The sequence below is a fragment of the Gastrolobium bilobum genome, unplaced genomic scaffold, assembly GCF_033153095.1.
Source record: "Gastrolobium bilobum isolate Gb01-03AN ecotype WA unplaced genomic scaffold, APGP_CSIRO_Gbil_v1 utg11941, whole genome shotgun sequence".
NCBI lineage: Eukaryota > Viridiplantae > Streptophyta > Magnoliopsida > Fabales > Fabaceae > Gastrolobium > Gastrolobium bilobum.
The window spans coordinates 292,969-305,644 of NW_026898164.1; the positions used below are offsets into that span (position 1 = coordinate 292,969).

The following is a 12,676-nucleotide window of genomic DNA, read 5'->3' on the forward strand; positions in this document are numbered from 1 at the left end:
TTAAGACTTTAATGGAAAATGAATTGAATAACGTGTGGGTCAGGTCAGTGTCAGAATCAGCAGGGTTACCACTTACCAGTTACCACTACACTACAATTCCATTTTTGGAGAAAGTGGGTTTCCACTTAACATTGAACAATTAATATTCATAATCAAACTGGCCCACACCCACTACTCCTTCTTCTAGCCGTCGGTGATGTTTATTTTCTGCAACAAATTGAAAATCAGGTCAAAATTTAGAGGAGAAATGTTTTGAAATATAAATAAATAAATAAACAAACTAGAAAAAATGACCCTGTTTTAATGCTGTTTCAAAAAACAGTTTTTTGATTTTTAAAATAAAAAAATTTGTTTGATAAGATTTGTTTTGGGGAACAACATCTCTCAATTCAAAGGATATAACTTTATATCATTTTAGATCTTAACCGTTGATTTCTGTCTATCAAAAGTTATAATTTATTGGATCAAAATTATTAATTAATTAATAATAAATTTGGCCCATTAATTTTGATCTAATAGATTATAACCGTTGATAGACGAAAATCAACGGTTATGATCTAAAATGATATAGGGTTATATCCTTTAAAAGGATAGATATTTTTTCCTTTTGTTTTGTAAAAAAAGTTTTAAAAATTATAATTATAATTTTATTTTTAGAATCAAATTTGAAAAATATATCTGAGTTATTTTTATTTTGTGTTTTGACTTTTATTTTTTAAAATAAAAAAATACAAAAAACACATGTTTTTATAACTTCTTCAAAATATTTTTTTAAAAAAAAAAAGAAAAAAAATGATCAAACAGACCCGATATTATCTGTTTTTGAAGACATGTTTTTTATTTTTTATTTTAATTTTAATTTTAGGTAAATATTTTTATTTTTATTTTGATAGACTTTTGAAGACATGATTAAAATGGGAAGAGAGAGAAGATTATTTAGCTGATACGATGAAATATTAATGGTTTTGGTATGGAAAATTGTAAGTGACGTCTGGATGGAAAAGGTTGAAAACTGGAATTTGAAATGTTTATTATTTAAATTCATTCTTGAGGAAAAGGTCATTAAATCTCAACTTCTTGTTTTTTCAATTAGTGATAATTAGGGGGTGTAAATGGGCTAGGCTGATCTACAGGAACTTACGGCCTAGCCTATATTAGGCTAGGCTTAGTCTGTTACAAATAGTAAAATAGAACAGGCCTAAGTTTTTAAAAAAACATATTTAGAAAATAGGCTATAGATTTTTTTGTACATATCGAGCCTATAAACCTACATGTCGGCCTATATTATATTATTTATTTTAAATAAAATAAATAAATTATTATTTTAATACATTTGAATAATAAAGTAATATTATTTTAGTTATTATTTTAATTGTTAAATGTTTAAAAGGCTTAAATAGACTAACAGGTCTAGGTCAAGGCTTTTATTTTTAAATACAGGTCAGGCCAGACTTGTAATTTGGGGCCTACACAGGCTAACAGGCAAGACTAGACCCAATATTTTTTACACAAACTTAACCTATTTAAGTCAAAATCTAGCCTATTTACACCCTCAGTGAGAATACATTCATAGATTTAGTTAATTGGATAGGTTATTTGCCATTTTTTTCCGTTTCAAAATTTACATCTAACTTCATTTTTTTGTTTCCTATGGTTTAATTAACATCACATTTTTTTTTCTTTAAAAAAATCTGTATATAAAATTAGTAAGTATTTTGTTAGAGAATTATGTGTTTATCTAACAGTTTAAACTTTTAGATTAGATTGATTATTTATATTTAGAAAAATATTATGTATTGCATTGATATTTTTGAATTTTAATGAAATATAAAATACAAAATAAAATATTTAAATAAACAATTTTAAAATATTTTAAATAAAAAATATAACTATGATATGTATAATTAATTTAAATAAAATTAGAAAATTCAATTATAAGAAAATATTAAAAATAATAAATTATATACTCATAATTAATTTAAAAAAAGATAGACATGCATAAGCTAGGATTTTTTTTTTTGGTGAATGCATAAACAAGGATTTAACTACTCTCAATAAGGCAAACTATAATTCAATGTGTAGAAGTTGTTTTGTACAAAAATTTGATAGAATAAATTTTATTTTTTTCCTCAAATAATTTTTTAATTAATAATTTGATCCTTCAAAACATCAGTTTATATTCAAATAACAATTTTTTGATATCAAAATTATCTAAACAAAAGTATTATTCACTGTAATTAAATTTATGTATAAAAATTATTTAATAACCAACATAATTTCACTAATCTTTCAATGACCAAATTTAATTTTTAATATGCTCTCTACTGTCTTTGCATGATTCTAATAATCAATATAATTTCACTAATCTTTCAATACCGTACCAAATTTAATCTTTCTTTTTTTTTGGTAACATAACCAAATTTAATCTTTAACCAGAGTTTCTACTATCTTCCCATGATGCGTGAGAGTAAATGAACTAATTGAGTGTCTACTCATTTTCATATATCTAACCATGTGTTAAAGTAAAATAAAAAAAATTGATAAGTTTTAAAAATTTATAATCAAATTAATTTATTAATCATATAAGCCATTAAATGAAGACAAATATGTTTCTCTTTATTTATCTTCCTTCATGATTTAATATGAATCAGATGATATAATCACGTTTTATAGGGGGGTGATTTTCACCATATAATTATATGACATACAATTCCCATCAATGAAGTGCATGCTTGTGTAGGGGTGTGCAAAAAAACTGGTTCAGTTGCTCTGCTTTTGATCAGACCTTGATCTGACCCATAAATACTTATTTTTTTTGAATTGGTTTAAATATTGAACTATTTATATTTGAGTCAGTTTTAGACTTGACTTGTTTTAATAATTGACTCATTGACCCAAAACTTGACCCAGACCCATTTTGTGAAAAAAAAAAACCAAAAATCACCGTAAGACAATTTGAGGTTTAGGTTCTCTCTTCTCTCGATAAGAATGGAAACAAGCTTGATGAGGTGTTGGAATACGGGCCAAGGTATCTTGTGTGATCTAAATTTTAGTAATATTATCACAGATATGGTAGAGAGAGAAATTGGATCATATCATAGGAGTGATCGGAGATCAATGTGAAAATATATTTGTGATCTAGTGACTTTGAATCCAGAAGGGATTACAAATTCATAGGTTTTAATTTTGATACAACATGTGATAGGATAATAGTTATTTTGTCTACCTGGAGATTTTATGTGCTATAAGCCTCCAAGATTCCATGGGGTAGTCAAGAAATGGGATAGATTGGAGACACTAAGACAATTTGAGGTTTAGGTTCTCTCTTCTCTCGATAAGAATGGAAACAAGCTTGATGAGGTGTTGGAATACGGGCAAAGGTATCTTGTGTGATCTAAATTTTAGTAATATTATCACAGATATGGTAGAGAGGGAAATTGGATCATATCATAGGAGTGATCGGAGATCAATGTGAAAATATATTTGTGATCTAGTGACTTTGAATCCAGAAGGGATTACAAATTCATAGGTTTTAATTTTGATACAACATGTGATAGGATAATAGTTATTTTGTCTACCTGGAGATTTTATGTGCTATAAGCCTCCAAGATTCCATGGGGTAGTCAAGAAATGGGATAGATTGGAGACACTAGTGTTGATTAAATAAGAGTTAGTCATACTACAGAAATTGTTCGTAAATATCTGTTAATTTTAATTTCTTACATTGAGTAAATGAAATCTTTACGCTGATATTTTATGGGATAATTTTCTGTTTGAATTGTTTTTTTTTTTTTAATTTATCATCAATTTGGAGCTTTTTAGTGATCCAATAAAATCATGATAATTGCTAATTGCAAATATCAATTATGAGTTAGAATGAGCTACCCATGACACTGATTAGTACCATGGAATAGTAATATTAGCACCTTTTTTGAAGAATTGGTATTTATTCAACAAATATCAAATTTATTATATAATTTATATATATATTAAAACAAATAAATAGTTAAATTACTTGAGTTTAAAAATTAAATCAATAACTATAAAAAAATCAAATAAAAAATAATTTTTGAAACCAAGACAAAAGTGGGTCAGGTCGGATTTGACCCGATTTTGAAACCAAGTCAAACCCAATTCATAAACCAAGTCAGGTCAAATTTGATCCAGTTCTGCTGAATCAGTTAAAAAAAATTCACATCGGGTCTGATCTGACTTAGATCGAATTAAACTGGATCGGGTCAAAATACTTAACCTATAAAATTAAGTTGGGTCGGATCAACACAAAAACTCGACCCGACGTGACTCATGCACTGTGCGTGGTTCCATAATTTTTTTGAGAAACAACTTTTTCTAACATAAGGCTGTTTTGGGCAAAATGTTACGCTTCCAGTTTTATTTTATTTTCAATATATTATAATTTATAATTATAATCCCTTTGATTATTTGACTCTCGTTGATCATTTTTACCAAATTTACATTAAAATGTTAGAATTACATAATTTAAATAATATCTTTTTATAATTTAACAAATAAAAGAAATTTCTTTAAACAATCCAAACAAACAGATATCTTAAGGGGGTGTGTTGGATTGAGATTTCAAAGAATTTTAATGCATTGTTTTTGGACAAAAAAATCCGTTGGTATTCGATTAGGATTCTAATGGATTGAAAAAAAGTCTCGTGGTATTCGATTAGGATTTTAAAGGATTATTTTTGAATCCCTCCAAATCCGTTAGTATTCAATCAAGATTTTAAACAATGGAATCACAATCTCGTCGTATTCAAAAATCCGACAATTTTAATAGATTTTCTATTGGTGTGGATTTCGTGAGACTTTTTAGTAAAAAATATAAATAGGATGCATCTCTCACAATCTCACCCTAACCCCTTGAATTTCTTGAGATTCTTCTATTGCAGTATTTTCTTCTTCCGTTAGGAGGTTGACTGCTCGAAATTGAGTTCCGTCATGAGAGCTTCGTCAAAACTAAATAAAAACATATTTTTGAACGATTTTCATCACAAAGCAACCCATAAACAACAAACCAACGAGATTTTAATATAATCTATCTCAAAAATAACATATTTTTGAGAAATTTTGAAAGTTTAAAAAGTGATTTTTCAAACTATGGGTCGTGATTTTTCTTGGCACAAAAAGTGTGATTTTTGTATTAAAAACAACATAAAATAGTGAAAAAATAACAGGGAAACTAAAACCCTCAAACCAATTTTCATTTTACATCAATGAAACAATATCAATTTAAAGAAAGATTGAAACTTTCATAATATGAACCTTATATTTCATAACAATATATTCATGAACGAAATTTCTTCACTATAGGAAACGATTTCAAACAATTTTTGTGTCAATAGATAACTAAAAGCTTTTTTCTCCAAGGCCCCAAAGCAATTTAAGGGGCCCCAAAGCAATTTAAGGTTTCAATGTATCGATTGAAAATTTTTTAGAAATTTTCTAAACTTTCATGTAATTAAACCCAAAATTTAAGATTCAAAATTTTCTTATAATATTCAATGAAAATGTGCATACGATATATAGTTAGAAAACTCTCATCATGTAAAATAAAAACCCTAAGGTTTTCAAGATCAATTGCAAAAAATTGCAAACGAAATTTTATCATGAACTTTGATACCAAATGAAGAAAATAATTTTCAACCCATTAGATATGTGAAAAGCTGTTGTTTAGTAATTTTGAATGTTTGTTAAAAATTATATTATTTTTTACTAATTGAGAAAATTATATTATATTTTAATTTTTTATTAATTTTATTGCATTTCTTTGTTTTTTTATGGAGAAGATTATACTTACAATCTATTTTTGTTTATAACCTTTTACAACCATATCTTACCTTTGATTTTCGTCAATCAACGGTTATTATTATCGCAAATCAAACTCATTAATTAATATTTAACTTGCAATGAATGATAACCATTGATTGACGAAAATCAACGGTTAAGATATGATTGTAAAATATTGTAAACAAAAATAGGTTTTAAATATAACCTTTCCCTTTTTTATTGACTCTTGTAATTTTGAATGTTTGTTAAAAATTCATATGGCTTTTTAAAATTTTATAAATCCATATTGTCCTTTCAAATCTTATAAAATCTATTAAAATCCAATCTTATGAAATCTTGATTGTAAAAAAAATCTTTTAAAAAAGTCTTTAAAGTCTCTCCAATTCTAAATAGTCTTTTAAAATCTATAAGACTTTTTAGCTCAAAAAAGTCTTTTAAAATCCTAATCCAATACACCCCCTAAAACTGTTTTTCGATTAACAAATTCAAACATGAAGTTAATTTGATTATAATTGGTTTTAAAGAAAATATTTAAAATAAGTTATACAAATAACCGATTATCAAATAATTTTTTTTTGCATTTAGTTTTTATAAGAATATTTTTTGCATTAATTAAAATTAATGTATATTCACTGATACACTTATAGTTGACACATTGCACATGACTCAACCATCGATTCAAGAAGCTCAGAGCCAACTCAAATTGTGGCACAATAAGTTTGACTCAATTGTTAAAAGAAGCATAAATTTGAAATATAATAAATTGAGATCAAATCCAAGTCTAAATGAAACAACATATATGATCGTGATTTATTTGCTAAGAAAATGAAAGCTATACATTTAACGTAATTTGAGATCAAAGATTTGGGACGTGTTTTGAATGATTTAATTATAATTATTTTTTTTAGAAGTTAATTAACATTATATTTATTTTTAGGAATTTTTCTTATTTTTTGGATTTTAAATTTTAAATTTTGAAATCAGTATATAAAAAGACGCTTAAGGCCCTTATTATATGAGTTTAAATTTGTTATTTTGTTAATTAGAAATTAAGAATTAAAGAGTTACTCTCTTGTGAAAATCTTAACTTTCTGTTTAGCCATCTTTTTTATGCGCTCTCAACATCATTTTGTACCACAACACTAGGTTGTCTTCAACTAATGGCTGAACAAAAGGTTGAGGATGGCGAAGTTATGAGGGTAGGGGACATGAATTCATTCCTAAAAACGATAGACAACCGCATCAGAATGACCCACGAGACATAGAAATGAAGAGCTCGGAAGGGGGATATATGATTTTGAAACAACAACTTGAGCAGGAGTCAGACAAGAAAATTCAAGTTTTGGAGTGTTTACTTGTGCGAGTGTAGAGCAAGAAAATCCAAGATTTAGAGTAATGACTCGTGCGAGCGCATAACAAGAAAATTCAAGTTTTGCAATGACAACTTGTGAAGGGGGAGATCATGAAAATCTAAGATTTGGAGCGGCGACTTGTGTGGATAAAGTTGAGCATTCAGTCCAAAGAAAGAATGGAATTAGAGAGTGCATTTGATGACGAAGAAGAGGAAGTCAATCTGTTGGGGATTCTAAACCAACGACATAATTGGAAAGTACGATCTGAAAATCAGTCCACTTTTCAAGATATTTAGATGCAAATCAATATTACTAACTTTAATATCAATAATCATAACATAATTTATGGTGATTAATTGGATTTATGATTATTATCCCATTTATAATGATTATCCATCTTAAGATGAAAAATCAGTTTATATTGATAATCTAGTCTATGATAAAGTTGATGGAAAATTTGATGATAAAGGTCTAACAGTGGAAGAATTATCAATTGAGTTTTTACCTAAAAAGATTGATATCATTGAAGATGAAGAAGATTCGAGAACATTGCACATAGCTTAACCATTGATCCAAGAAGCTTGGAGTCAACTAAAATTATAGCCCAATAAGTTTGGCATAATTATTAAAAGAATCAGTAATTTGAAATATAAAGAATTGAGATAAAATTCATGTTCAAATAAAGCAGCATATATGATTGTTATGTTTTTAGTAAGAAAAAGAAAACAACATATTTGACATTATTTGAGATATAAGATTTGGGAAGTGTTTTGAATGATCTAATTGTAATTATTTATTTATTTTTAAAATTTAATTAACGTTATATTTTTTTTTTAGATTTTAAATTTTGAATCAATTTGTAATTAGTATATAAAATGGTGCTAAAACCCTTATTGAAGAAGTTGAATTTCTTTATTTCGTTAATTATAAAATGAGAAAGAGTTACTATTTTGTGAAAATCCTAAATTTTTGTTTAACCATCGTTTTTATGCAATTTTAGCATCATTTACCAATAGTTATAGGAGTTTCAATTTGTCATATTGCAGGAAAGAAAATTGGTCATGTAAAAAAATATAACTATATGTACTACGAGTAGTACATAATTATAATATTAAAATATATTTTTTCTCTCTCCTTAGAAGGTTGTCGGATGATGTTGCGGATAGAGAAAAGTAACTTTAATATTATAATTATATACTATCCATAATACATAGTTGTAATATGTAACATAATCAGATTTTCCTTCATACAAAATTATTCTTATATTTCCCATAGTTAAATGGTTATTATCTAACATTGAACCTACTCCGTGGGGTTATTTATTTAGTTGTATCGACACACAGCAACTGTTATATGTATTTTTGGATCATTAAATTAAAATTGAAATTAACAAAAATATATAATTACAAAATTTAGCAATTTGAAGATGGCCATTTTTTTTTTAAAAAAATATAGGGATTGCGTCATGAAGTTATAATAATGTCCACAAAAATTCTTCCCTCAATCGGACCCACATCATAACCCTGAAGGTAAAACTAGTAAAACAACCAGATATAGAGAAGTAATTAGGCCTGGCCCTCTCCTTACATGATGTTCACAGTAAACCCACCACTACCGAAAAGAAAAGAAAAGAAAAGAAATAAAACTAATGTAAAGACATTGCTTTAACAAATTCTTCCCACATCCTTTTAACTTTTATAATCGAACATGGAAACATTTCGACACACGTAGGGCATCTGTATGAATGATCAGCATTTAGTGCTAGTTGAGAATCCCAATTAAATCCTTCATCTTTGAAAATGTATATATTAGGATATTAATTTCAAAACCTCACATATAAATATTTCATTATGCAAAAGTATATTCATGAAAAAATTTCGATCAACATTTCTCTGTTTCTCTACAATCTCATCTCAAGCCACCTATATCAATGAACGATAAAAAGACTTTGCCTCCATATTTAAACACAAGGTGATTTATTATTTTAATATAGTTAAAGGCCCAAGAAAAAACTGCATCAAATTACTAACAGATGAGCTTTATCAATTATATATGGTCAGCTCAAAAATATTCAGATCATATATCTCTAAGCCAAATTATGAATAACGTCCAAGACAATCGATGAACAAGGGTAATTATGCAACATACGAAACATTCCTCTAAAGTGAGTTTATTTATAAAGTACACAAGTAAAAGTATATTTATCATTGATTTAGTTTTAAAGAGATTGTGATTTTAACTTACCGAAATTCAATAGTAAATACACATTCACTTGTATATTTTACAGATAAGTTTATTTTAAAGATTTTATTTTTTGATTTGCTAACCTTTACACTTTCATGTGACGGTCAGTAATTTACATATTTTATTTTGAATTATCAAATAACTTAATCTTAAGAGTTAAGAGTATTTTCACTATTTCAATTATTGAATTTAATAAAGAAATATTATACTGACAGTTAATTTTAATAATAAGTTACCAAAAAAAAATTAATAATAAAAAAATACTTGAATTCAGTTTAAATGAAGAAAGGAAGTCTCACTTTCTTATTAATTATATTAAAATATGTTGCGATATTTAATATATGAATTTATTTATTGAATAAAATAAAAAAACAGCATATAAAATCATCAAAGAAAAACTTCTAAATGAAAAAAGTTTGATTAGTTAGAGATAAGTTGATTTTTATCATATTTTTTTAACAGTTATATAAATTATAAATTTTTATATTTACATCTAATAAATTTTCCATCTTTATGAAAATTCTACTTTTTAAAATGATTAAATTTTAAATTTTTATTTATTTAATGAGAATAGTCATATTCTCTTTTTATCACTAAAATCAAAATTTTCGCTCTTTATTAAAATTAGCATATATTTTTTCAACCAAAAATAAATAAATTAGCTTATATTTCTCTTTCAAATCCATTATCCACTTCCTTTGCAATTTCTTTTTTCTTGCATAAATGTTTAACAATCGTCATGCTTCTAGGGCTAAGTATATGACCTTTTGCAAGCCCAACTAATCAAGTATAGGTTCTTTACACATTTGAAAATATGCTAAAATCCAGAGATATATGCAATTTTCTGTCACACCATATAATGATACAATCAACTGAACATAATAAGCAAGTAACAGAAGGTTGTGTCTTAAGAGTACATTTTTTTTTTTTATGATTCACCCAAATGTTAAAGACGTCTTAGGTTTATATTGCCTTCAAAATGTATACGTAATGATCAGTATGTTGGGCTTCGTATGATCATGCATGCAGTAACATAAGAAATTTACGCCTACACCAATAATCAATAGAGCTTGGATACATGAATGTGATGAATGTCTATGAGAAAAAATAATTGGTCTTTATTTTTTTCGGAGAAGAAAATAAAGTCAAATCTCATTATAATTATTGGAAAATCATTGTCTCATTTTACACGAGATAGTTATCTCATGTTCCTCTCATATAAAAAATTGTGCCACCATTTTTATTTTTTTTAATAGATGGTGAGTCCCACCACATCATGTATCTATGGTAGGAGATACTTACCTTCAACAACATGAGAAAAATAGAACCCATAATTATTATATGTATCATATAAACATGATATTAAAGCTGAATCAACAATATATGGAGAAATTAACTACATTTTTAAATATTAATTGTTTTTGCATAGTACGTGGCCAGTACCAAGTTTCAGGCTTTGACCAAAAGTAAACAAATAGCACCATTATAGGAGTATTTAAAATCATCTAGCGAATGCAATCTCTTTTCTTCCACTGAATTAGACAATATATCAGAATTCAGAGAGATATTGGGTGCACAAACTTCAAGGCACTACTTATCTGATGATGCTACCCATTGCATGACAGTTTGAAGCATTACTTAGTACTAGTCTAGTCTCTACACTGTATATTCATAATGAAAATATGAAACTACATGAAATCGCTGAACTACCAAAATGACCCAAACATAAATAAATCATGCTAGACAAGTTGATGATGATATTGAGTGATATTTTCAAAAAGCTACAAAGTAATCAAAGGGAAAAGAAACTAGAAAGAAAACTTAACAGCAGCATCCAAGGAAGATATAAGTAAACATGATCTTGAAATCCATTATTTTCGTCATAACATCTTCAACAAGTACAAACATTTTTTTATTTTATTACAAATTGGACAAATGTGTGTTGGTCTGTCACATAGCCCTCTTCACTTCTTCACAGTCTTCTCACTCTTACCACTATTGCCAGCTTAAATTACATTAAGACTGTTTTTTAGGTTACACATTAATTTTCTAATCAAATTCCAAATAATGGTGTCCCCATATTCCATTGTCCCAGTGTCAAATCACAAGTTCTGCACAAGCAAAATATAGAAGTGAAAAATGAAAATTAAAAAAAAAAAAAAAAAAACATAATTTAGATATATGCAATGTTAAGGCAAATTATAAACTACTATATAACGGAGAAGATTACATGACTTAATCAAGAGGCTAATATTAACATGCAGATATATATTGTGGCCTTACTAATTAATTTAACTTGCATTTGATGGTGGCAATGCAGATTGGGGACGTTTGCGCTTCTTTTTCTCGTAGCTAATTCCTCTAGCTTTGGCTTGTGAATCACGCACTTCACGAAGATAGAGCCTAACAGCACGAGCACCAAAAGGGTTAGCTTCAGGTTTTCCACCATTCTCTTCAAAAGCAGCTCTCAAGCGACCTATGAGAGCATCAAGGCTACCCCATGCTTGTCTTAGAGGACAAGGACATGGTGCTGGTGGGTTTGGATGTCCAAAGAAGGGACAAACATGTGTGTGAACCTTAGTTTTCCCAAACTGGTCAAGGTATCTGAGGAATTCAAGGACATGAGCACCACTGCATCGAGAGAGAGAAAGTGGTGGTCTGTGGTTTCTAAGGTACTGGCCAAAGGTGTTCCAGTCACGGCGTTTCTGATTCTCATAGCGACTGAGAGTACTGGTGGTGGATGATGGTTGTGGTTGTGGTGGTGATGATGATGATGCTGAAGACAACAAGGGTGTGAAATTGGAACTGTTCGCTACTGTGTTTTCCGTGGTGTTTATGGCTTTGTTGTCTGTGTCTGATGTGGAGTCAAATTCTTGAAGGGGATTCATGATTAGCGTTTGTGATCTAATGGATCTTCGATCTTCGATCTTCTTATACTGTTTAGTGAAGGTTTTCAGATTGGTGGGTCGGTGAGGAAACAGTAGTATATAAGAAGATTGAAGAGGTAATAATAATAATAAGGAGCAGAAAGAAGATCTCACGAACAGAAACAAAGAAAGTCTAGTCTCAGAAAAATGGCTTTGATCAGATTTCAGCAAAGAGAAATAGAGAAAGTGTGTGTGTGTTGGATTGATGGACACAATGACAGGGATAACGTAATAGGAGTGGAGTAAAACTTTTGTACTACCCGAGTACTGTAGTTAGGTGAGTATTTTCTTTTTTCATATTTGGTAAAATTTTCACTATTTTTTTAAAAAAGTTTCCTA

General features: G+C 28.0%; 1 protein-coding gene across 1 annotated transcript; it reads right to left on the reverse strand.

Annotated features, from left to right (window-relative positions):
- Nucleotides 1-11,385: 11,385 nt before the first annotated feature.
- LOC133313425 (protein LIGHT-DEPENDENT SHORT HYPOCOTYLS 4) lies at nucleotides 11,386-12,373 on the reverse strand. The gene is made up of 2 exons (XM_061514799.1): nucleotides 11,694-12,373; nucleotides 11,386-11,521 (listed from the first exon to the last, which is right to left on the reverse strand). The coding sequence occupies exon 1, from the start codon at nucleotides 12,296-12,298 to the stop codon at nucleotides 11,702-11,704; it is 597 nt and encodes a 198-aa protein (XP_061370783.1). The 5' UTR covers nucleotides 12,299-12,373; the 3' UTR covers nucleotides 11,386-11,521; nucleotides 11,694-11,701.
- Between the last annotated feature and the right edge of the window lie 303 nt (nucleotides 12,374-12,676).